Source organism: Poecilia latipinna, unplaced genomic scaffold, assembly GCF_001443285.1.
Source record: "Poecilia latipinna isolate Pla-1442-1.1 unplaced genomic scaffold, P_latipinna-1.0 Scaffold1398, whole genome shotgun sequence".
NCBI lineage: Eukaryota > Metazoa > Chordata > Actinopteri > Cyprinodontiformes > Poeciliidae > Poecilia > Poecilia latipinna.
In genome coordinates this window covers 252,244-279,383 of record NW_015114014.1, presented here as the reverse complement: position 1 = coordinate 279,383, position 27,140 = coordinate 252,244, and the positions used below count along the sequence as shown (strand labels likewise).

Here is a 27,140-nt window from a genome sequence, read left to right as displayed (position 1 = left end):
TTGTTTTCTATCACAAAGAACAGCATTGGTAGAATTCTATTCATCTACATAAAATATGTAAAAAAAAAAAAACCCAAACAAACAAAAAAAAACAACCCCGGCAGAGTTGATTCTAAACTCTGTCCTTTATGACTAAAAATTGAACAGGAATGAGCTTAGAATGATTATCGTCCTTCATTGTTTATTTTAATAAGACTGAGCATCTCCCAGCTGATCTGGACTCAGCCCCGGAGCAGAGGGATGTTCACCACCAGCAGATGTGAGAAATACTGATTAGTTTGTGTATCTTCACACACACGATAAACAACACACTGTTGTTTATTGTTCCTACAAAACGTACAGGGGCAATGTTTTTGGCATATTTCAAACAAAACAAACGAGGATAAAACATGTTTTTTTAGGTATGCAAATGAAAAAAAAATTGACAACCCATCCAAACATCTGGCTTTGTTTGCAATGTTGCATCTGGGAGTGATTTTCCATATTATAAGGTAGAGATGAGTGTTTTATTCTTGTCATACAAACAGTAGATATTTGTTCATTGTAATGTTTTATTTTTGTGTTGTGTTGAATAAAACATATAGCTGGAGATCTTTAAGCTACAGGGTAGCTATGACATCATCCTTTTTAAAAGATGCTTGTAGGTTTTGTACGGAAAAAAATACAATAAATAAAATAAAGCTTAATCATTTTCATTTTTGAAACTTGTGTAGTGTTTATAAAACATCCATTCTCGACCCTTGAGCTTCACTGACCCTTTCCAAAGACCATGACTCTGTTTAAACTGCCACATCAATTTTAGTAACTAAAATCATTTTCTCCAGTGTACTCTGTATCCAAACCGTAGATAAAGTGAGCATCGGTGTCACAGTGTTGTTCTACAGCAGTGATAAAATTCCTCAAAGCCTGATAAGGTCACTATAAAGTCACTGTGGAGTGTTACAGGGACGATATGGTGATATTTCGCTGCGTTGAGATCACGCTTCCCATATCTGCTCCATCTCCTCTTCATGTTGCTCTCAGCCAGTAGGCCCCTGCTCTGGGCCTGTTATCCCGGCGGTGTGGGCCAAATCGTATTATAATCCCCTCCCTCCCCCTCTCCAACTCTCCCCCTCGCTTCTTGTCCCCTCCCCTCCCGCTCCGTCTTTCAGACAGTCTGTTTTTGCTGCAGTGAACGGTAACCGTGGAGAGGCAGAGATAGCCTACAAACAGTGGGGAAAGAGCGAAGGAACAAAGCAGGAGAAACTAGAAGAAGCTGGGAGATTATTCCAAGAAAATAAAAAGAGAGAAGGCACAGCGGCGGGGGAGAACAAAAAAATTCAAGAAAGCTGCGCGTCAGAAGGAGAGTCATTATTGGAAGGGACCTTACTGGAAACCAGCAACAGAACCGGACTCCGGAGGAGGAATACGACGGTGTGTGCGTTCAAACCGTGCGCTGCTTCAGTTTGTGTTGTGGTTCGGGGGTTTGGCTGTTGTCTGCATGTTTGGGCGGACAGGAGACACCTGTCAGTGCTGACGCTTTTCCGTCTCCAGGAATGTCTCCCTTTGTGTGTGTCTATGAGTGTGTGTGTGTGTGTGTGTGTGTGTGTGTACACGCGTATTACGCAGAGCAAGATCCTAAGAGTCTAAGAGTCTCTGCGTGTCTTGGTAATTTACTCCAAAAATGTGCGTTTTCTTGCGCGCTCCTCGGTTGTTTTGGCTAAATAAGCATCACAACTCGCTGGGAGTGAATCTCATCCCAGCGGCGGCGGCGGCAGACGGGAGGGTTTTTATTTCCTTCTCCAAGTACGGAAGAAGATGTTAGAAACATTTGTGTGGTACTCGTCGCAACGATGCAGGTAGCCGCCAATGTCAACTGTTGTTATGATTATTATCGCCTCTGTTATTACTTTCAACACAAGTGCCCAGCGAGAACTTGTGTTCAGCACGCCCATATATACAGAGAGAGAGCGTGTGGGTTATTTCCCATGCATTCACTTGAGTTTTGTTTTTATTTTTCGCCATCACTCAACAGGAAGGGCTGGAGTAACAATAAACATAACCCACAACCCCTCCCTCCTCCTTCCATTCCCACACATCCCACTCCGTGCAAAATGCTCGGCGCCCCCAATACACACACATACACACACACACACAGAGGCGCACACATGTATGCACCACCCTGCACCCCACCCTCTCTCCTCTCTCCGCGCCCGTCCCGCTGGCTCTAACTACCGCCGCGGTTCGCTCTCAGCGGTGAGCGCGCCGCAGATGGACAGAGGGCTCACCTCCGCGCCGGGCTGCAGCTATTTTTAAGAAATGTGAGAAAGGGGAAGCTGAAGGTGCGTGTGTGTGTTTTAATATGAGAGAAAGAGAGCGAGAGGGGAAAGGAGCAGTGCCACAGCTGATTTTATGCCCGACATTCGTGTCCAACGCCGAGCAGAGCGCACCGAGCACACAGCTAATTCTCAGCGGGCAGCAGGTGCATCTCTGCTCTCGCTTCCTCTTTCTTCTCTCCTGTTTGTTGTCCGAGGCAGCGCTTCCTTTTTGCGTTACATTTAATTAGTGGGGGTTCGGCCATGAGCTGTCCAGAAACACGCGCATCTCTCACTTCCAGTTGCGCGCATGAGCTCGTTAAGGCGCAATAAATTCCCAACATAAGAGGATAAATTATCTTCTTCCTCCTCTCCTTACACCACTCGCCCCTTCTCCATCTCCATCCCTTTCTTGCAGCTTGGCTTCATCACCCCCTCCCCTCCTCCTCCTCTCTCAGCCCCCCTCTCTCTCAGTTTGTTATGACAAAAGCAGATCGATGGCTACCCGGAGCGACGCGTGAGTAACGGGTGGGCCAAGCGTTTATTCACTCAGCGGCTGGGGACGCAATTAGTGGTCAGTTGGCCTGCCCGGTCTGCCTGTTGTTTTTAGCTTCTCCATTGTGTCCCCCCTCCTGCAGGTGACACTCCAGAGCCTCTCTGCCCTCCTGAGCTTTCAGTGAGACAGGCGGATCTGCGTGCCCGACCATGGCCTTCCCATCAGCCCCCTGTGCTCTATGGATTGTCAGCTTATTGACTGCACTATTCGCAGCTGCGGTTCACAGCAACATTGTCAGTGGTAAGCACATCTCTCTCTCCCTCTTCATCTGTCTGTCTTGTATTCTCGCAGTGTCTCTCCTGGGGCCTCTGACCTCTCTGACCCTCTCCTTCTGCCTCTGGTGGAGCTGCCTAACTGTCCACTTGTTGTTTCCTGTATTATGAAAAGGGAAGCAGAGGACCGTTATTAATCACATGGGACACTCCCAGACTCAGTGGAATTTTGTGCAGTTGTTTTTTTTTTTTTCAGGAACGTGTGTATGACTTCCACATGGAGCTGGAGTTCAGCGTGCATGCTCATTGCAGGAGTGGTACAGTTTCACCTAAGCTTGTTTTTCACAAATACAGTGACACGCAAAACTTGGAAAAAAGTGTGGCATAAACCTAAATGGTGAAACTCTGTAAATACTTTGTTGAACTAATATTCACTACTGTTGCATCAGCAAATCCAATTTAGAGACAGTTTTTTTTTGTCTTTGTGAAACAGCTCAAGCTAAAAGTACATTTTTGTGTCTCGCCAAATATTGTCATTTAGATTTTATGGGCATCTTTCACAAAGTATCATGCTGCCACCACCGTGTTTATCTGTGGGATGATGTGTGAAGGTGAAGGGTAAAGTGTAGGGTTAGTTTGCTCGTAGATCAGAAAGCTCTGATTTGGTCTTATTTTATCGCCGTGTCTATAAAGTGATGCTTTTGCTCTTTCTGCTTTGCAAAAGAGTGTTAGCTCAGCTAAACTGGACAAAGAGTGTTTGTGAAGATCAAGTTTCAAGTGTTGCCAATGATTGTTGGTTGGATTCGGGTCTGGGCTTTGACTGAGCCATGAATGAATATACTTTGATCTTAACCATTTCATTGAAAGTCTGGCTGTAGTTCTTGCTGATGTGGAATCTAGTCTCAAGCTGTTTGCAGGTTGTATTCCAATGTTCCCATCAGCTTCACTGTCTCTCCTGGAGAAAAGATTTTCATAGAGTGATGCAAACCTTGTCCTTAGAGCTCACTATCCTCTCTGACTTGATATTTTCTTCTTGATTCTTTATTAAAGGCTTTTGTAGAACTTGCTAGGAAAGTGAATCAGGTGTGCTGGAGCAGGCACCCATCTGAAACATGTAGCTTGGTGGTGACTCAGTGTGCATTCACAGCAGCCCTGTTTGATCCACTTTAATCAAACTCTTGGGGAGGTGTGAATGCACAATCAAAATTTGATGTGGTCCAAAAAGCAAACTCTGGTTCAGAGATTGAAGTGAACTCTGGTGCGGTTCCAATGCATATGTGAATGCAAGTGGCCTGGAAACTACTCCAGTCCACTCAGAATGCCCTGTGTATTTAGCACAGGGCATTCTGGGTAAATACAACCTAAATGAGAATGCAAGCCTAGTTTTAGTGGGTGAAATGGTTTGTGGTCTTATGACAAAACCAAAAGAGAAATCAGGCACTCCATTTTTGTTTACATTTTGTGAAAAAGGAAGTTGCATTCATGCCTTCTTCTGAGGTTTTTGTGCAGTTTTGGTCTCCAGTCAACTCTGAGGTGTGAAAACACCTTTGGGAACATGTGTTTTAGAGATAAAAAGCAAAATTTTTTGCCACTCTTTGGTAAAGGACGACAAATTTGCCCACCTCCACTGTGAACCTGCAATTGGTTTTGCTGGATTTTATATGGAGGCTACAGAGTAAATGGGCAGAAAAAATGCACTGAATACATTTCTAATTTATATTAAAATCCCAATAAAATACATAAACATTTGGAATTGTAAATTGACCAAATATGAAAAAACTGAAAAGGAATGAATTTTCCAAAGCCCTGCACAGACAGAGAAAGTGAACAAAGTCTGAGTTTCTGTCTTTAGTTCTCAGTATCTCGCAATATTGTTTCTGATGCTCTGCAAACCGTCTGTTTTGTTGAAGCTTCATATAGCCTGGACAAACAAGGCGGTCATCTTGTGCTTTCTCAGATTGGAGCCAAACATGTTTCCACACACTGTGCAGCTCAGATACAGAACACTCGTCATGGCTAAAACTGGAACTGCGGCTGAGGCGGATGGTAAAAGAGGATTTGATGAGAGAAGCACTTTGTAATGATATCCCTGCTGCGAGTACCAAGTGAGCAGGAATACACTGTCCAATGTGCTTCCCAATTACATAACTCTCAAGTGACTGCCTGCCGGTAACACAACCTTCAGAGGGCAGCTTGTACCCGACACAAAATGGCGAGCAGCGATTGGCCCTCGAGCCGTTGAAAATTGATTGACACAGGTAGAATGTTGTTGCCATTTTCTCATTACAGTTGGGGTTTTAATTGCACAAAGTGTTTGGCACAGAACAGAGGGAGATTTCAGCAAGCAGGGAGCCTTCTAAAAGACATTCCATGATTTGCATTTGGAATATATGCTCTTAAGGGCCCTCTGCATTCAGCTGATCTCGCCTACACACTTTTTGCAATCACACCATAAATGAGTACGATATGCACACCCGCACATCTTTGGGATTCTTTTGACATCATTTATCCATATGAGCAATGTTTCAATTTCTTTTGAATTAAATGCTGTTTAGTTTCTGTGCAAAGATTATTAATGTGTTCCTCCTGTGGACAATCCGGCTGTGCTAAGATGAGTAAGAAATTCGGAGCGCGGTGAGCTGCTTAGAGAGAAGAAGAGGAGAAATGGCCACCCCAGACTGAGCCTCTGATGATGAAATATCAAACTCTTGTCAGTTTGCTGACCCAGACATGTGTAGCTCGTCATTGAAACCCAGGTAGAGGTTCATTATTTGGGCCCCAAAATGATTCTGGCTCCCGTTCAGAAGCGTGTCACATTTGATTAAGGTGTGCCCACGGGGAGGCCTGACCATGCATGACCAATTCTTGCTTTAGTTTCACCTGAGCACTGTTTTACATTATCATGTCAGTCAACGAGAGTAATTAAGCCTGAGACGTCTGACAGCATTTAGGAGATGAGAAAACACGTCAAAGAGTGAAAGTGAAACGCGGGATGAGGGATGGAGCGCTGGCCTCTACTGCGGCTTTAATCTGCATGTTTTAATCTAAAGTGCAGCAGAATTTTTTCCTGTATAAAACTTTAATTAAAATCAAATTCACTTAACACAACTACTTTGAAATAAGTCAGAATCACTTAGAATAAGTTAGACAATAGAATCACAATATTTCACAAAGTGAACAATGCCTCAGTGTCCTGAATACAAAATGAAATGGCAAACTTAGTTATGGATAAAAATGTATACACGCTTACAGCGCCTTGCAAAAGTATTCCTGCCCCTGAACCTCTCACAGGTTTTCTTCCAGAATTACTCTATATTTCCTCTTCCCATCAACCAAAATCAGTTTCTCTGTCCCTGCTAGAGAAAACATCCCCCAGCATGATGCTACCAACACCATGTTTCACAACAGAGATCTTATGGGATAGACCAAATGATGAGAATCTTTTTTTTACATATTTTTTGTGTCTCTTAGATGACGTGGTGTTTTATAAATGCAACATATTATAGCTTTCTTTGTGCTACTCTTCCATTGAAGGCAAACTGTGTGACTAAAAGTTGCCCTGGTTACACATCCTAAGACGCACAGAGTCACAGAGGCATTTTGGCTGATTCTCCTACTGACTCAGCCACTTCCTTGGCCTAACCTCGGTAGGTTTACAGTTGAGCCAGGCGTTTTTATTTTCTCAACGGGACTTAACATTTTCTAGCACATTCTCAAATCTTAACCCCTGACCTGTTTGCTGTATTCCTTGGTCTTCATAGTATTGTTTGGTCACTAATGTTCTCAATAAACATTAGTTTGAAATAATAAATAATTCATTATTTGGAGGCTTCTGAATGAATCGGATTGTACTGTTTAGTTTTTATAGGTATCAGAATGGCTGCACAGTGGTACATTTGTTAGCTCTGTTTTCAGGGCCTTTCTGCAACGGGTTTGCATAGATGCATGTGACAACAAAGGTAATTGCCCTCAATAAATCTTAAGGGAGCATTTCAAATCCACAAACCTGATTTAGTTGAGTAAGGTGCTGCAAAACATCAGGTGTGGTAACACTGATGAACCTGGAGAAACTGCTGAGAGCCTTGGGGAGTTTCTCTTTTCTACCTGAAGGGCCGGGCACCCTGGAAATGGGTTGTTAGGTTGTGTGTGTTGAGCTTTTGTAAAATCTGTGAGAGAAATAGTCAGTGACAGTAATTATCACGCCTGCCTTACCCATAACTTCAGCCGGTCTCCTAGGTGAATGTGTGGGTTCCTTTCAGGTACTTTAGCTTCCTCCTATGATGCAAAATATGCATGTTAGCATAATTAGCCACTATAAATTGCCTGTAGGGATGAGTGTGTTATTGCATGATTATTTTCTTGGCCTGTGATGGACTGGTGGTCTGTCCAGGGCGTCCTCTGCCTCTCGCAGAGTGACGGCTTACTGTTTTACACCGCTTCAGATTTCATCTAACGGTTTCAGACTAAACGCTGTCAGTTTTTATTCCTAAAAATTCTTGAAACTATTTCTCTACTTCCTTCTATTTCACAGATGATCTACTTTCTGAGTCTGTCACCTAAAACAGGATTAAAATACACTGAAGTTTGTGGCTGCAGCATTAATAGATGTGAAAAAAATTTCAAGATGGATGAATCCTTCTCAAAGGCACTGTATGTTAATCTTGTATGCGCAGTTTTGCAGTTGACATGTGAGTAATGCCCAAACAGCCGGGCTGAACTTTAAGCAGGAAGCGTAAGCCTTGAGCACGTGTCCATCGCTCACATCTGCTCCGATCAGTCTGATTGGTGTTGTTGTGACACTGCGGCAGAGCCATTAAGTAGAAGATGGATTAGAGTGGTTGAGTAGTCAGATAATGGGTCTTCATAATGGAGAAGTCCACGCAAGGAGGACCTGGAACAGAATGGTCTACTTAACATAAATAATTCAGCATTATGTATCAGAGAGGAAAAATGATTAGCTCAGCAATCAATGTTGGAGCAGATGAACCTTCTGAAAGCAGGGGAGCCCATTACTGCTTGGCTGCTTGAGTCTTCAGTAAATTAAATTTAAGAGGACTCTTTTGTCTCAAACAAATATGAGCAAAAATATCTGAAAATGTTATTTTATTCACATAGTGTAATTTTATAGCATAATCAAATAGCTACGTTGCTACGTATTTACTAAATATGATTTCAAAGAAATCATACGCCTTTAGGAAGTTATCACAACAGCGCTCTTCTATTAACTTTTAAGCCTTTTTACTAACGTTGCAGATGTGCAGTTTAATCAGGTGTTTGCTAATTGCTGCCGCTAGTCTGAAGAAGCGGAGTGGCGGAGTCGTAGGGTAGGGTTGCACCATGAGGTGGAAACTTGGAACCTCAGAAACTGCATGTCCAAGGAGAAGGTAGGTCCAGGCAGGTATTTTGCGCAGTTGAGTGGCTGCCATGGGAAATTAAAAGATTTCTCAAACATGCAATTAAAGAATCAAGCCAACTCTCCAGATATGTTTTTGATGAGGGAATAATGCAAAGCTCAAAAAGGTCTATTTTATGTAATACTGCCCCCTTAAAGCATTGCATTGAATCTGTGTCATGACTCCTGACCAACCGCTCACTCCCAAGTCCCTCATCTCTTTCTCATATGAATGTCAAGTCATGAAAAGGACAGTTGAGTCGTTTTCTCGACTCATCTGCGAGCGGGCTTCCTTAGAGCAACCGAACGAATCGGGGAGACACTAATTGCATGCCATTTGACATATCCATTTCCACAGCTGGATGTGCAGCCATGCGATGTGGATGGAAAGTGCCTCTCAGAAGGGCACAGATTAGGCATGCAATTGGCTGGGCTATGCCCTGGTTCTGTAATGTTGACCCAATTACCCCGGGGCTGTGGTGGAGAGCAGAGGGTCGGTTCAGTCGACAACAAGCAGAGCGACTTGCCGCGACCTCCCATCAGCCACCTGGCTCTTAGAATCCACGGCACACCCCAGCAGGAAGTTTGCTTTTGTGACCAGAAACATGCCTAATTGTTTATTTACTCTACGAGTTCTGCTGGTCGGAGCCATTGAATGACTCCTCATGCCTCCAGCTGAGGCCGGTAATGAATAAAGATTAAAGGATGGGAGCTGTGTGGACTTGTTGTTTGTGTGCTAAGATTTACAGGCGGGAAGACTCTGCATGTCTGCCAGCGGTTCACTTTATCCTCAGACAAAATGGGTTCCTTCCCCATTGGACCAGGCCTTTCTCATTGGCTCAAAGCCCACTTCCTGTGTGCACTGCTGTTATTTGCTGTTGACTTCCTGTGTGCCAAGATGGGAGAATATTTGGCTAATACGCTTTACAGCTAGCACACAATAGCGGTAGGCGGTTTGGATGAGAGGCCTCTGCCTGTTAACAAGGCTGACTGATAAGCAGTGACTCATTAACAAGCTGAGGTACACAGAGCCTGGGGGAATTGCCGCCTAGCCACTGTGACATTAATAAGAGGCCTAAGCTATTTTTCCATTTGGCTCCAGTGGTATAGACTCAACTATTTTGGCTTCTTCTTGGCTATTTAGAGGCTATAGTGTTCTTCCATTTGTTGCAGACACTGCTTACCTGGTCTGAACTGAGTCTGGGCTGATCAGTATTGTCAGAGCGGGTTACAGTTAATGGCATCTGCTGCATTATTGGAAAACTAGACACCCCTCATTAGCTTTCTCCTGATTCAGAAACATCTGGGGAGGAGCAGATTTAATTCTTCTTCCACCACTATGCTTCAGTAGTATATTCCAGCCTATATCCTGAGTTTTATTAAGACTGATGAGCATTCTAATATTGTTTAGATCCAATTAAGTATCTTAAACACATTGTGTACTTTGCTGGAGAGGTTCAGACCTCGTGTTTCCTGTCAAAAGTTTACCTCCAAAGCCACATTACATCCATTGTCTTGTGCTTTTATCCTACTTTGATCCTGCAAGTGTTTTGTCGTCTAGATCAGCTTTGTGATAACAAATTGGATCCCGATTGGCCGACATTAGATTGCAACAGATTCCCGTCTGGCAGAAACCCAATTATTTCTCCTGTTCATCATGCCGATTAATTAAGGCACTGTGGCTGATTGATTAAACTTCTAACAAAGCTCCAGCCATGGGCGCCAGGGCCCTTGGGAGGATTTTCATCTCGCCTTACACCCACTAGTGTGTCTCCACACCCTCGTCATAGATTTACACAGCTGCCGGTAGGCATAAAAGAAGGGAAACTGAAAGCTTCACTAGAAAAAATGCATTTTCTGCAAAAATGCATTGTGAAAGCTGAGGTAAAGTAATGAGCCTACATTAACTTAAGAACATGAAATGACAGTTGAATTGTACAAAATAATTTCAGATTTTGCTACAAACTTGTAAATACATTCCAAAAAAAATACAATGGCTCTGCTTAAGTTAATACTTTTCATGGACTTTTTCAACTTTACAGTTATTAAATAAAAATGTTATTTATTCTTATGTAGATATGATGAAATATGAAGATGACAAACTGAACTAGATGGATACAGCTTAACTTTGTCAAAGTTTTTCAGATATTGAATTGTCATTTATGCTGTTGTAAAATATTTTTGCCTAATTTCTTTGCAATAAGTTTATGCAAATTGTTACCTGACATTTCTTAGTTTTAATTTAGAATGAAACCTTTTTTTGGACAGTTTAATTACAATCTTGCAGTAAAATGCATAGAAGGAGTCTTATTTTCCACAAATTTGGTAAGTTTGCTAAAGTATTATTTGGAGTTAAATTCTTTATCTCTGCATTTATATATAAAGATTACTCCATAATCTTAATAACCACTTTCGTTACTACTTTGGGAATACAAACTTCATTCTACCTATTTTTTTTTTTTGCTTGACCACATGTTTGTTTGAAAAGCAAAGTGTCACAAAATGTTTATTACATTTGAAAATGACAGCTGTGCACCCTCAAGATAAGGAAAAACATTTTGTAAATGTTCATCCAAGAAATCTTAGCTTAGCATGTACTTTAGTTTAGGTTTATTCTCATGTAATAATGTCTGATACAGCTGATAGCTTTCAAACAAAACATTAAACAACGGTGACTCACCCAGCAAATATTAGTCTGAAAATAAAAATAAATCTATTCCAAGTCTATGCAATTGTTTTGACTGCTGTGGTGAAGTTTTACTCAGCTCAGGATGCTAGATGCTTGAATCTGAATAGGGAATTGATTGTATACTTTGTGATTAAGTTGGCTAATATCCTGAGCACTTGGGGAACTAATAAATCATAAAAAACTCAATCTAAGATGGTTAATTGAACCTAAGTGTGGTTTTTGTTGTGATGGGAGATAAAAGCAACACAGATACTTCAAAAATGTAAGAGGATTTTATGTTCCAAAAAACCCCATTTCATTTGTCCAAGTTTAGACCTGATTTGAAAGCTCCCCATTTATTATTTATTTATTATTATTATTTATCAAAGTTAAGCTTTTAAAAAAACGTAAACGTTGGAAAACCAGGTATTTGACGAATGAGGTGAAAGTTGTTAAAGTTGAATGCAGGAGTTAGTTACTACAGAATTGCAACAGGATCACAAGATGCAAGTGTTTATAAGAAATATTTTGCCCAACTAAATGTGAGGCAGTCAGATTGTAGAGGTATCAAGAGCGTCCAAAGAAGTCTCCATCACACCTTGTCAATTTGAGGAAGCTCACACCCACCCAGACCCATTCAGCCATTGTGAGATTACATCAGGACAGATCAATCTTGCTCGCTACCATCATAATAATAGCAAAAGCCATTTAGAGACTGTAGGAGAGAAGGGCTCTTGAGATTTTACAAAATGTTAACAGACTCTACTACCTCTGCTATTAGGAGACAAATCACGCTGCAGCAGCTCAGGGTCGAGAAAATTAGGGGACCTGCATTTAGCAAAGAGTCGGCTTTAAGCCATCACTTCACAAAGACGCAGTGGATTAAACAAAGCCAAACAAAAACGCCAGCTTTGAAATACATTAAATCGCCTCTTTTTCAACTAGAATCCTTGCTTTTGCTCTCAGCTGGCTTCTCTTCTTGATCAGGTTGCACCCTTTCAAATCCCCCTCAACTCTACCGCCAAATGTCATATTCTATCTCCTGGAATTCTCTGTGGGAGTGATTTAATTGATTGCCGTTGAGATGGAAATTACCCTTTCTGTTACTGATGCAGCTGGTGAGATCAAGAACTTTCTCTCTGAGAAGGTGTGTAGTCATACTTAAAAGAAAGTTCACCTTCTATTCATTTTGGGACTGTTTCCGGGAGACATGATAAAAATAATATTTCAGAGTTTCTAATTTCTGTGAATATTTAAATCAAAGCAAATAACCAGATTGTCCACCTTCAAAGCTTGAGTTGTACAAAACTAAGTAGGATGCCAAGTTTTGACCACCTCAATAATAAAATGATCATTTTTTAGTAAAATGTCAAGATGGAAAGAAAGTGAACATTGCAGCAATTCACTACAATACCAGACAATGCAAAACTCAAACAAGCTGTGAAAATATCTAAGGAATCCATGTTAGTCTGCGGAGGACTCAGTGAGCATGTTAAATGTTAAAGTGTCAAGTCTTTGCTTAAAAGAGTGCCCAGAACAAATTTCCTTCCCTCTAAAAAGAGTATGGCATCACAATAAGAAGAGTTGCATATGATTGAACCACAGACCTCTAGAGAAAAGTCCATTATAGATCTAGAAATCTTTGAAGAAACCCAAACACTGCATTTAATAGTCAAACACAATGGGGAAGGAATAATGACATCTTTTTAGTAACAGTACCTGGATGCCTTGGAGTCATTAATCTGACCCTGATCTAATCTGAATACTCAAATATTCCACAGTCAAATGTGACTCCATCTGTCTGGCAGATCAGGCCAGACAGATGGTTTGATCTGATCAGTCATAAAAGATTAACAAAGAAACAATGTTAAATAAAGATAAGTGGTTGAAAATGCTTTCACAACTGTGTAAATAAGGACTACTTTCGTTCAAAGTGCTAAAGGTTGTTGTACAACATAATGAACCATGGAGTGCGCTCAGTTTTTCACACATGGCTTTTAAATTTTGACTTTTTTGTTGAACCAGGAAAAGCGTTATTGACAGTAGTGAATCAGTTTTAAGCTTTTGGATACTTAAAGGGAACCTTTTATGCAAAATTTACACTTTTCACATTTTTCTCCTTGCGTTTAGGTTTCTACTGCTTCTGAAAAACAGCCCAAACGCTTAAAACAAAACACCCAGCCGGTTTTTGGAACAACGTTAATATTCTTTGGTGTCTGGAAAATGAGCCGTTTCAAAAACTTCTGGAATGTAACGTCACAAATCACCATTCACTTCCCCTCATCATGCAACCTCAATGGCTGCTGGAAAAGACAAGTGTTTTGCTGTTGACTTACCATCCAGAAAACACTTACTGGATTCTTGTTTGTTGTGCAGGAGGCTCTACTTCTGCTTTTCAAAGATGTACAGTTGCATGAATGTGCATCTGTTTGTAGCTATTTTCACATGCGAGAGTAAATGTTGAGTTGAGGGGTGTGGCCAGCAGCAGTTTATTTGGATTTAAAGTGACAAGAGGCCCTAAAAAAGGCTAATATAGGCAAAACTGAGCAGACTACATTCTCATTATCTAAATTATTTGGTACACTAACATTTTCAAAGAGGCATAATAGGTCACCTTTAAAGTAAACCTTGAAAGGACCCCCACCTGTTTCTCCTGATCTTTGAAATGAAATGTAGGGTGTACTTTTTTTAAACCATGACTGAATGTGCTCGCTGTAGTCATTGTGTTTCTGTGTTAAACTCTGACCGTGACGGTGTGCCAGAGGACGTGAGTGCATGGCTGTGGAGTGCAGCATTTTGTATTGATTGAGTCTGAGTGCCGAGGGTTTCCCCCCTGAGCGCTGGAGCTCCACCACCAATGAAACGGCAGAGGCTGCTCTTGTTTATTGCCTCTTTTTGATGATGCCATCACTTCAGCTCATAGAAAGCCAGTGTGTCTTTGGGGACATCTTATCACCGATACCACAGCCATAAAGCCCTTTTGAACTCACCTGTGTGCTGTTGAGGGGAGTGTTCTCCAGTCCGGTTTGTGTCGGGGATATTACTGTCTGCTCGCTGGATGGCCGGTTATTGACTCACTAATAGCGCGGTCATGTATGGAATCAGGAAAAGCGTCGTAAAGCAGGTCTCTAGATGACATAAACCCTGATGGATGTTGGATCCATGAAAATAAATCCTCGGAAATCATATGTTTACATTATATTGTCACATATCTGTGTATAAATATCCTCTCCCCCTCTGAAGCTACAGCATCACCATAAATAACATAACTTTAAATGGCTCTGGGGTGTTTGTAATTTCCCACTTTATGATGTAAGAAGCGAAAGAACCGAGTGCTAGCTTCAGCTTTAAATCTGAGAGAAATCTATTCTCACTGTGCAATATTGTTCTGAAGCAGGGCTGAATATTGTCTTCTATATAAAGGATGCATCTATTGTTTTAGTTGCAAGTTTTATTGTGAGGCTGTTGCATCATTATTAAAGTTTTGCTATTGTGAACAGCAACTCAGAGGTATTCATTTATGCTCTCTGCTGCACCGCTGTGCTCTTTATGCTTGACGATCACATCATACTGCCCTGCTAAAAGTCTCCTGTTTCCAGTATGACTCTGCTATTAGAATGCAGTCTGTATCATTTAGATAAATGCCTCTTACAGTAGTCTGCACTTTGAGTACGCACCTTCATCATCATTTAAGATGGAATTGTAATTGGATAAAAAGTTTTTCTTCATTCAGCCAGTTCAATAGCAGGTAGTTGCCAGTTTGCATTGTCTGAAAGAACAGCTATGACAGGCGCAGGATCATTAGATCCTATTCTATAGAGCCGACGTTTGCTTTTCAGTGAAGTGGAAAAGGTCGTCTTTTACGGTCCTATCATGGAAGTCCACAAAAATGATGACATGGGAATTTTTTTCCCCCAGCAGTTTGAAGCTAAATGTTATATAAAGGAGATAGAAGTGAGCAAATGTTGACAGTAGAGTTTGTTATATAATTAAAGTTTTAGTTTGGAGTTAAATAACACTTTCTTGCACCCTATTCACCCTTATGAGTAAAACACAGGAGGTTCACGCCTCGTCATGATTTCATGAAAATATAAAAATGCATCCGTGTTCCACATGTGATTATCTACTTGTAAAACATGTTTCTTCACGTTGTCAAAAAAAATAACATATGTGAAACATATTTTTCCTTTTGAACATGACATTCCACATGTGAAACATTTTGAAAATATTTTGTATGTGGAATGAGTTTGACATATGATTCACATGTGCAACACATAGCTGCCACATGCAAAACACTGTGTGACTTCACAATATAATTTCCACAGGTGAAACATGGGAAAATGTTTCACATTAACATTTTTTTATGTTATTAATATGCTGTATCATTCATGAATATCATAAATACATTACCTTATAATTTTCACATGTGTAATTTGTGGGAAAACATTTCATATGTGGGATTTATTCCACATGTGTTTTAGATGTTACTGCATGACATAATTTCCACATGGGACAAAATATGTGGAATATTTTCCAAATTGGTTTCACATGTTACGACGTAAAGCAATTGCCATATGGTGATGCATGTGTTTGCATGTTGCTGCACAGTGCAGTTTGTACATGTGAAGCACGTTCCAACATATTAAAAACTTGTAAGAAAAAAATGGTTACATGTGTAATATTTATCTATGTGTTTCACTTGTGGGTGGGTAGACATTTCACATTGGGAATTTATTTTTCACAAATTCCTGGGCAGTTTTTCAAGAATGCTACGTCACAAATCAGGCATTTTTCTGCTCCCCTGTTCAGAAAAATGTTTTCAAAGAAATACTTGTTGGCTAACAAGGGCAGAGTGAGAATCTAAGTGTGAAGAAAGGCCATGGAGGGAAGCTGGTCAGTTCAGGATTGAGGGAAACTCCAGTTACAGCAGGGAATCCCCCTGTTCCTTCATTAGACAGAGCTTTCATGCAGGACAGCTGTGGCTCTGTGAGATGAGTAATCAGCAGATTGTGAGTTTGAGTTCAGTTTCCCCAACCACATGTCGAAGGGTTCTGGTGTAAAGCAACGAGTTGTTTTCTAATCTATGCAGAAAATATATAGTGAAGTGTGTGTGTGTGTGTGTGTGTGTGTGTGTGAGCATTTGTGACTGCAGCTTGGTGAGTGAGTCTTTTATAGTTAAAGCTTTTTGTGTGGTTGTTGTGACAGGCAGTTGAGCTGAATGGACACTTCCATCCTTACGCTGTCGAAGTGTTATTCTTCAAATAGACAAAATTTATTCCGATAGGTCACATGTAAAATTATACACATGCTGAATAATTCCTGTCATCACGTGTTCTGAGATTTTGCTCTTGTAAAGCGCAAGATTTTTTTTCCAAGGTAACGAGAAGATACAACCACATTTTATTGGCTTTCAGATGTTTGTTTCATCTCTGATTGTTGTCCTCCTTACAATTATTTTTAAATAAGAGTGTAAACGATATCAAACCCGGCTAATGTCGAGGTTATTATCCAATTTCCTCATTTCAAGCCCTGGTGCATGCCGCCACCCAGACAGATTCTCTCTTGATTCGATACCGGTTGAATCCTTTTATATAATGAAGTGCTGGCAGTGATTGTGACTCACAGGATGTATGATAGCCGTCTGACGAGATCCGCTGCTTCCATCTCTTCTTGTCTTAAGTGGAAGTCGACTGCTGAATAAAAGCATATTGTTGCTCTTATCCTTGAGTTTTGAGAGGGCCAGATACATGGTTTTGTTTCTAGTAACAGCTCCTCCTTTTTCTGCTTCAAGGATTTCTTTTTAAAAGATGTTGAAATTCATTCAGTAGCAGGTACAGAAGGAAAGTGAGCAGCTTTAAGACTCCATTTATCAGAGTTGAAAATAAGTAAATAAGAGTAAATGCCAAAAGAAAAAAAGTAGTTACTCTGATGTTATGACTCCCTCCAAATTTATGCACGTCTGCATACCTAATTTGTTCTAACAGAAGTGAAGCTCAACAGAAGCAACTGTTGTTGTAATACCCAGTGAATGTTTTATGCTTGGAAACCTTTAAGAAGACTACGCTGATTTCATTTTAATGAGAAATACAGTCAGACACAGAGTAGGAAGCTACAGCGAGGAAAAGGTTAAGCATTATTTAAGGTCACCCCATCAATTAGGCAGAGAGTATTCTACATATGGAGGCTTTAAATTCACACACAGCTCAGTGTCATCTGGGTTTACATTACCTTGAAAAGCTTCTGTAAGCCTTGAACTTTTTCACATTTGATCATTTTTCAGCTGCAAACATAAAGGTAATTTAGTGGAAGTATGTATGATAAAACAACAACAGTAGTCAGTGAAGTGAAAGTCCACAGAAACAGTTTTATAGATATTTTATAAATAAAACTGAAAACTGTGCCGTGCATTTGTATTCAGGCCTTTCCCTGCGGTTACAGCTGCAGTTCTTTTCAGTTTTGTCGCTGCACTGTTTTACATTCTATCTTAAGCTTTGTCAGATGGAATAGAGAAAAAACAAGATTCACACAACATAATAAAACTTTCAATCTGTCATAACAGAGTTAAATGAAAAAGTCAGAGACATACTGTTATTTACTCATATTGCTATTCGTAGTTAGTTTTGTCACTGAAGACAACGATTAAGAATTTTAACTGTTATTTGAACCTTGAGAATGGAACAGGTTCAGTTGGGTTTGATGCCATTCCCAGGTTCAAGTATCAGCCTGGAAAATAAAACAGATTGTATGTAGCACAAACTGAGAATCATGGATCTCAGCAATCCAACTGTGGACCTCGCTGCTGGTTTAGTGAATGTCCTTGATGGTGAACTTTCACCCGAGTCTCAAGTCTTTTCAGTTTGTTTGTAAGAAACAATTAAGACCATGTATCATTTTTCCTTCAGTTAAAAATTGTGAACTATTTTGTGTTGCTCTATCGCAGAGTCTCGAAAAAGACATTGCAGTTTGTGTTTTTAAAGTAGCAAACACATAAAAAGTTCTTTTTCGAGGCACTTGCGTATCCTGGATCGGGCCCCTGACAACAATGAAGGTATGTTGAGCACATGACGGGTGAATGTGCGTTTTGGCGACGGGGCCGTCGCCTCGCGGTGTAACTCGCCGCTGCTGCGCCGGTTGAAGACAAAAGCACCAAATAGGCATCTCTAATCTCCCTGCTGAATGAATTGGAAACAAAGAGAGGAGGAACGCAGACACAGAGGCTTGGACACACATAGGATAAGCTGATTACCAAGGAAAAGAGGGGAGGGTGAGAAAGAAAGAGAGGGAGTGTGGGAGAAATACAGAGGGATGCACGTGAACAAAAAAAAAAGCTTACAGTAAGGGGGCAGAAGGGCAGGGAGATGGAGGCGGCGAAGGTTGGAGGGGAAAAAAAAGTGAGCTCTCTCTAATGATGGGGTGCAGAGACCAGAGAGAAAATGAAAAGAACCAGCAGCGAGGGAGGAATAGAGGAATAAAGGTGAATGTTGAAAAGGATGAGGCATGGCGTGCTACACAGAGCATGCGATAGGAAAATGAAGGTTATGCATATTTGCCTCTGATATCCTTCTTAGGCACGCGACACAATCAAAAACAAGACATTATGGAAATGTGAGGCAGCCATGGCAATCTAGCTGCTACCTGAGACATCTCATCTCCTCTGCTCAGCAGTTGTAATATTTACAAATGGAATTACAGTCAATCCAGGTGTTGGGGCTAAATATACAGCTAATTAAAATTAATGAGATTTACTTAAAAAAAGAATATGTTCCTTTCATAAGCTCCTTATGTCTTCATGAGAATCCGCAACACGCACTGACACACGCGGCTTTTTTTAGCAGTGCATTTAGAGATACACACAAACACACACTCACACCTCGATTTGATTCACTCTCCTTCACTTGGTTTTCTCACAGCCTGCTAGGCAGAGTATTAAGAATGCCCGCGCGCTCGTACGCGTGCACACCGACGCTCTGCCTGTCTGTCTCTTGGCCGGCTCCGCGCTCGCGCCGACTAAAACATGCTCCCTGTTCAGTGAACATGCAAGTTCCCGACTGTACGTCAACGCGCACACACACATCCATATAGGCGCATTCACAGGCAGCCTGGGAAGAATGTGTAAACAGATGCTAACACACCCAGAAACGCACATACAGGTGTTTTATATTTATGCATGAAGACACAAACAAAAGCTCGAACGCTGCTTCACACGTTCTCAAGGCTCCGTGGTCTTTACTTAAACAAAAATGCTTCTCTGGGCCAAGCTGTTGGCTGCCAAGGAGAAAAAAACCGTTTGGCAGGCCTGGCTCTGCATACAGACACAGCCTGGCGGTTGCACCTTGTATCACCTGTGCATCTACACCACCTATTCATACTCCTTGAACTTCTTCCAAATTTATCATGTTATGCTCTCAAACGTGAATGAGTTTTATTGGGATTAAAAGACTAAAAAAAAATGAAGAAGGAGGGAAATGATGCAAAGTTTTTGAAAGTTTTTACCAAGACAAATCTGAAAAGTGTGACATTTGTTACGTAGTCAGCCCTCCTGTGTCAGTACTTTGTACACCCACCTTTTCTGTGATTTGGGCTATCGCTCCACCAGCTTTGCACATTAAAAAACAAAACAAAAATGTGCTACTTTTTCTTTGCAAAATAGCAGATAATCCAGATCAGAAGTGGAGAATCTGAACAGCAGTTTTCAACTCTGAACTTGATTAGATTTAAGTCTGGACTGTGAATTGGCCGTTTTAACACACAAAGCATTTTATTACCAAGAACAGGATTTTTATGAAGGAACACAAAATGCAGAACTTTATTTTCTGCCACAAAACTTTAAAATGTGGAAATAAAAAATAAATTAATAAATAAAAAAGAGAAGTTCCTGTGCTATTTGGGAACATTCATTTCATCTGGAGCTAGAATGACGACGGAAAAGAGAGGTGCGCTCTGTGGTGCATTCAAGTACAACTTGCAAAGTAGATTTTTTCATTTATTAAGACAACAATATAGAGACTCTTCACAGTCGTAAATAAAAAATCTTAGCAGCAAATATTTTCAAGTGTTCTTACATTGATTCTATCAGGTTTTATAATGTTTGACAAACTAAATCTTCCATTTATACTGACACTAAAATGACAGAACACATTGCTGCCAAAAAATATTATATTACATAAAGTAAAAATAAATAAATAAACAAAACAGAAAACATTTGTTTCTTTTACTTGAAACAAACTGAACTGTTACTTTAAAACTAAGGTTTGTACTGATGTATCATTTTTAATGTTTACATAATTTATTCTGATGGAAGGTAAACTGTGGGTTCAATCTTTTGCTCAGTGACTTTCTTTTTTGTACACAACATATTTAAGTGAAATGTCCAGAGTTTGGGATATTGTTTCATTACCCAGGCCTGTTTGAAGCCAAACATCCCCACAGCATGATGCTCCCACCTCCATGTCTCACTGTGGAAATGGTGCAATAGTTTTTCACCACACAGTTTTTTGCAAGTTCAGTTTCATCCTCAACCTTTCAGTCTCCTTTCATCTGAGCTTTTACTATTGTGTGGCCTACAGGAAACTGAATGGGACTTCTCATAGCAGCCTATCAAAAATTGTTTTCTTCTTGCTCCTTATGACGTGACTTTGGCTTGAAGTCACTTTATAAAGTCAGATTTTCAAATTATTTTCTAACCTAACTCTGCTTTAAACTTCTCCAGAACTTTCTGCCTGAGCTGCCTTGTTTACTCTTTGACCTCCATGATGCTGATAATCCACTCAAGCTCTCTAACCTTCAATGCTGACATCAAATTACACACACTGTTCACTAATTAGGTGACTCTGGAGGCACTTAGCTTCACTTATCTTTATTTTAGATTGAAGGTATGTCACGGTTTGTCATGGTTTTAAATTTTTATTTGAAAGAAACGTAAATATTTCTACCTTTAGAGCTATGCACCCCAATGTGTTGGTCTATTAAGTTCATGTTTATGGTTTCAATGTGACAAAATAAAACACTTTAAAGAACTGTATCATTTCCTGTATGGTTTATCCCATAAGGTGGTGCCCTACTTGCGGCACTCTTACTAGCAGAGTGCTGAGCAATTAAACTGCTCCTCAGGTCCTCTGAAGGAGTGGCAAAGGGACCCTGGGAAAATGACACAGCTCAAATTAATCACACAGTTTATTAAGTAACTTTGGTGTCAGTGGAACGCTGCTGCCCCTGCCACAAGTAGTTGCACAACTTGGCAGTCAACCAGTTTACCCCTCAGCCTGCTTTCACACACATTCCTACCAACACATGCAGCAATTTCCACACACACTCAGGAATTTTATGCAAACACAAGCTTACCCTCTCCCTTTTTTTCTTTTCTTCCTCCGCTGTCCCTATCTTGGTCTTTTCCGCCGCTGCTTCATTTCCCAGCCTGCTGAATACTTGAATGTCATTACGACTTCTGCTATCAAAAGCAAACAGCAGGGCAGCATTGAAGAGCACTTGTTATAGTTCCATTTTTCCACGCTCAGAGTGCTGTTTTGACTGTTCCTGCCGTCTTTCTGGCTCTTTCTCACAAATTGACGGGTGTTTTGGAGGGACAGATTTATTGACAAACCTCTCGCTGTGAGGCTCATCTGGCCCGCGTTGTTATTGGAGACCCCCCTCTCTTCCCCTCTCTCTGTATTTACAGCAGAGTTCCTCTCCGCCGGCGCGTGTGTCAATGAAGATGACTTCGTATCTGCGACTAAATTCGATCCCATTCGCGCTTTGGCAGGCGGAGGGATTTGAACAATGTAATTGAGTTAATGAGCGACACACCCTTATCTGCTGTTCATTCATACAAGCAGCCTGAGGTGTGGCGGATATCAGCTTCTCACACAGGCTACTGTATGTTTGATGCATCCCTTGAAGGAGAAACATTGATAATGCAGACAAACTTCCTTGAGGCAAAGAGTTGTGATGTGTAAAACAAAGAAAAGAGCAGTTGATACCCTGCACTTTTCTTTCTATCTTACTCAACAATGAATATTTCTTTATTTTTTTCTTTTTTGGTTTGTTTGTTGCGGCTCAGCATTCGGCTCCACTGAGCTATTTTCAGGTTATCTTCACAGGCGGGATTAGGAGGTGCACTGCGTTGTTCGCGGGAGGCGTCACGCTTGACTTTGTGACAGGGCTTGGCAGCGTGCCTGGGAGAGAGCGAGAGAGAGAACATCTTTCTCCTGTGTGTGAGGAGAGTTTGGTGACATTTCCTGGTTCTTCCCTGCGGGGGGGCTGAAAGAATTAGAGCTGGTCTGGTTTCATCAACCTCCCGCTACAATTTACCGAGACCCTGTTTGAAAAAAAAAACGTCACAGGGTCAGTTGCAAGTCGGAGGACGGCTGCGACTTGACATTTTTGTTGGAGTGTTGCGGGTTACTTCTCGATGGAGCAAACATGTAAACCATGGCAACCCCCTCTGTGACCTGCCATCTCAGAGTGCATGGAGTCTTAAAAAGGGATTGTGTTTTACAGAGAGCGACTGCAGAGTCAGGACCGGTTTATCAAATTATCTGAAAATACCAAAGATAAAGCTTTTAAAGAGCACTGGAGTGAAAACCCGGAGCATTTTGAAAACATAATTGGACCAACCTTTTAGTCTAACATGAAATGTCATGCTTCGGAGCATACATTTGCTAAATTTGCAGAATGTAACTTAATTAGTGTTGTCCAGTTCTTCACTTGACGTATTCAAGGTACATTTTAGGATTTGAAAGTTTGGCTTCATCTGCTCTACTTTTTGTTTGATGTCTGATAGCAGCATGAAAACATATCACAGCTAATATCCTGCGATATGTTTAAATGTCCTGAAATTTTTTGGAGTCAACAGGTGGATTTATTTGTTGACTTTTTACTTCTGTCTGATGTGTAGCTTTTACAGGATTTCACTTTATAAAAAAAAAAAAAAAAGATCATGTTTTGGGAACTTCTTGAAGCTCTCTAAGCTTTTAGAGATTCATTGCCATCTGTTTTTTTTAAGACGTTGAGAGGTGTTAATTATTATTATAATTAATCCACACAGGAGCATCTTCAGAACGGTTTCAGAAATTTACCAACTCCTTCAGACGGATAAGATCAAAAATAATAACGCTTATGGCAAATTTAGAATATTTTTTTACTTTGTCGTTGACAGGAAAGGACACAGGCATGTTTTCTGAAGTAAAATAAAGCATAAAAGGAACATCAATTTTTATGATATATTTTAATAAGTTGGAAGCTATAATATTTATGCTGTCATGATAAATAATAAAAAACCCTCTTGTATGTAAAAAATAGAATATAAACATAAATTATAAAGTCTAGTTTCTGAGGATGGAAGATCTCAGTTCATAGATTACCTCAGAGTCTATATCAGATACAAGACAGGACTCTGATGGGTTACTTTCAAATGTAAATGTTGGCTAAATTAAAAGATTGCTTTAAACCTGAATCTGCCAGCGGTTTGAATAGTTTTGGTCTTAAATAGCTCCCGTCTAACTCTGCATATTCAGCAGCAAAGTCTTTATTGAACCTGTTTCTACTGAGGAAGAGCGAGGTTAGAAGCAGCAGCAGGCTAACAGAAGCTTAAACCCCGTATTGAAGTGACTCTTTAATAGCAGGTTTTCCAGAGGTTACAGTTAATTGGGTGAGGATTTACAGTAAAGTGTTTCTGCCGCTTCAGGTTTTTAAGACCTCATGTCGCAGCTGCATTCAGCTCGGCTCTGTCAAATGTGACTGAGAGACGCCAGAGGAACAAAATGGCAAAGATATCAAAAATAATAATATTCACAGATTTACAAACTGGATAATATTCTGAATTTTACACTGGATTATTCCAAGTGTTTTTTTTTTTCAAGTTGAACAAGAGAATGTAGCAAATTATTTTAACAGATTTTTTTTTTTTTTGTTGGACAATGACAAAATAGAGTTCCTTGTTTTTTGTCATTGTTTTTATTTTAGAAATTAAACTAAATTTAAGTTACAATCGTTTATTTGCACAACCCTATCACATGATTATGCCAAAAAGTTAAAATATTTAAATACACACAACAATTTCATATAAACTTTACCATTACCAAAATTATTTGAATTTGATTTAAGAAATTTGCATTCACAAAGATCACTTTACCTTTAAGCAAACTGGGAAACCCTAGATGATAAAGTGATTAATCGATCAATTAGAATTCATCAAGCCCTTTTAACACAATTAAATGAAACACAAAGTACTTTTAGAATTATACACAAGAAATAAACATTCAAACATTCAATCGTACCTAAAATTGTTAAAGCAAAATGAGATTTATTATGTCATATTTGGCCTCAAGGCAAATAAATAATGATTAAACATAGTTAGACTTTATTATTTAATATTTAAAAAACATACAATAAAACCAGCCAAGTGTAAACTTGTTTGGAATTTCATGAACAGAGAAGTAAAATAGAATAAAATAAGAGACAAGTACTGAAGTTCAGGTAGAAGTCAGAATAAAAGATTAGCTGTTCTCTGGTGTTCAGGAAAGTTGCTCTAAGGTGAGGGCTCTAATAAATTAATAAGGCTTATCGTGAGTTTTGGTTTTAACTTTAAATGCTGTCAGACAGCCTTTATCAAAGAACCTGGTGAGTCTGCAGGGCTTTTATAGTGGAATTAAATCAGATATGTCGGCGTGAAACCATCAATACTTCCATCAATTCCAATAAAAACACCTTAAAATCAAATCTAAAATGCACCAGTAGCAAACACATCTACTCTAACATCTGTGTGATGTTTGCTTTTTCGTCCTGGTCAGCATTCTTGCAGCTGAATTTAGTAGTAGCTGTAGTGGAGCTGTGCTTTCCTCTAGAAGACCAGACAGAACTGCATTATCAATATCAGATGTTATATAAATACTTAATTTGCTTTTCTGGTCAAACTTTGGCAATTGTTTCGAGATGTATCATATTTGATCAAATATAACACATGGATTATTTATTCTGTCTGATGAGTTGGTTACCAGTTCTCAAAGTTGAGCTACTATTTTTTCTTTCTAAATGTATGTGATAAAAACTGAATGAAAATATTTTCATCCACGACTACATGAGTTCTGTACCTACATGTTTCAAAATAGGGTCATTACTCATGTGGAAGATGATTTTCTGTCCAAAGTTTGACTTCCTGAATCAAGTCTTTAATACAGCCTGCAATGGGCCAACATTCTAGTGAACTACTATGAGAGGCTTGAAGAAGGACTTAAAGAAAGTAAAATAAATTAAAAAAAATCTATTAGGATTCTGGGAGATTCCAAATACATATAATTTTGGAAATTCTCACTGACGGTTATATGGAAATAACTGCATTTAACTGTAAGTCCTTTTCGAATAAAAATACTTTATTGTTGTCCATGAAAAACACCAACCCCAAAGGACCACATTCAGTGTTAAAGTTGAGTTAACAAACATTCTGATGCATGCAAGAAAAAAATAAAACTAAATTAACCCAGAAAAACAATTCACAACAAGGACAAATTAGCTTCTGGGGCTTATTCCCATTGCAAGTTACAATGACAGTTTTTACACTTGCTGCAAGAAAAATAAGGCAAAAATTCGCAGATTAAAGTTTGCCTTCAGCTAAAGTTGCCAATGTCAGGTAAAACCCTCTGGGTGAGACAACACTGTAATTGGGATCTCTACGCTTTATTGTGACAATTTGTCCAGAAATGTGGCCTCAGCCAGACTCCGTCCTCCTCCAGCATCTGCTCCTTTACAGTGTTTGACTAGAGGAGTGGCTAAGTGTTAAAACGTGCTCCAATTTCTTGTCCTCAGAAGAATCCAATCACTTTCTGTTTTCTTTAGTGGCTCCTGCAGAGATTAGCCCCAGTCAGCCCAGTCATAAACAGATGGACACATCCCTCTTAGACAATAGACAACTGTCATTGCATATCTGGGCAAAGCAGCGCTGCATACACAGCACATACTGCGAGAATGACTGACAACAGAAGGGAGTCCTCTCTTGCTTAATTGTCACTCTTCCAAATTGGTTCATCCTCTCTAAACTGCACCTATCAAATCCTCTGTCAGGAGTGAATCACTTAACTCCTTCCAATCAACTGATGTTGCTCACTTTGAAGGGAAAATTGAAAGCTTCACCTGAATCAAGTGACATCTTCAATTTTCATAAAGAAAGACCTGATGAAGGAACATGTTATCTGTGAGCGGCTTTCCAACATCTATATAAGCACATGAAACCAAAACAAATACCCAATTATATATTCTTTGGAGCCTCTAATTGTACAGAAAATGCATGATTGAAATTCAAATGACCACTTTAATATCCGAAAAACAAAGCTACACTGGCGCATCTACGTAGAAATACAGCTGAATAGAGTTTAAAAATCTTTTTGTGCTTATTATGGCTTTTGCTTAAGAGTAGGAACTAAAATGGGACCTTGAAAGCTCCATTTAGATACTCCTAAGATAAGCATTAATAATTCATAGTGCCAGATGCCATAGACAGTGTGATAGGGTAACTCTTTATACACTATGTTTCAAAGCGAAGTCGCAGACGCCGTCACTGTCAGAGGAGTAAATCCATTAAAACTAGAAATAAGAACAGTGATGCAACACCTGCCATTTGTCAGATGATTTCTCCCCGAGCGCTGCCTCGGCTGCATGCATTTCTGAGTTTCCAAACCTAGTGATAGAGCTGGTGCAGAGACGTATTCACAGGAGACTCGACAATGCAGCAGATTGTGTGAAAGAATTCAATAGGAAAGGTCAGAGGAGGATGACGGTCTACTGAGAAAAGATGCTTGTTACTCAAAGAATAGGAATAATTTTTATCCAGTGTTGGATTGTGAGGCATATTTGAGATATTTCACTTGCCATAAACTGGATGAAGTTTGTTTAGAAAATGCCAATTCATAAAAAAATATAATCTCAAGACACTTTTAAAATTACTTCAGACAGATTTGGTCAAAAAAATCAGATCAAATCAGCCCAGTTTGATGTGAATTATACCTGAATATAGACGGAAGAGGATTGA

General features: G+C 40.0%; 1 protein-coding gene and 1 long non-coding RNA gene across 8 annotated transcripts in view; one reads left to right on the top strand and one right to left on the bottom strand.

Annotated features, from left to right (window-relative positions):
- The first annotated feature begins 1,139 nt into the window (after positions 1 to 1,139).
- cadm3 (cell adhesion molecule 3) overlaps positions 1,140 to 27,140 on the top strand; it is a 146,844-nt gene continuing 120,843 nt past the window's right edge. For 2 of the 7 annotated variants that reach the window (XM_015056672.1, XM_015056671.1), the window contains exons 1-2: positions 1,142 to 1,413; positions 2,933 to 3,090. In XM_015056672.1, coding sequence (XP_014912158.1) covers positions 3,000 to 3,090 — 91 coding nt within the window. In that variant the 5' untranslated portion in view covers positions 1,142 to 1,413; positions 2,933 to 2,999. Of the gene's footprint in view, positions 1,414 to 1,757; positions 1,839 to 2,207; positions 2,322 to 2,366; positions 2,462 to 2,715; positions 2,812 to 2,932; positions 3,091 to 27,140 lie in introns of those variants that run through there. The other 5 variants (XM_015056666.1, XM_015056668.1, XM_015056667.1 and 2 more) reach the window with 5 other exon arrangements.
- Positions 10,672 to 26,161, bottom strand: LOC106962318 (uncharacterized). Its single transcript, XR_001427956.1, has 3 exons — positions 25,674 to 26,161; positions 18,929 to 18,931; positions 10,672 to 10,684 (listed from the first exon to the last, which is right to left on the bottom strand). It is a non-coding gene; the product is annotated as an uncharacterized LOC106962318 (long non-coding RNA).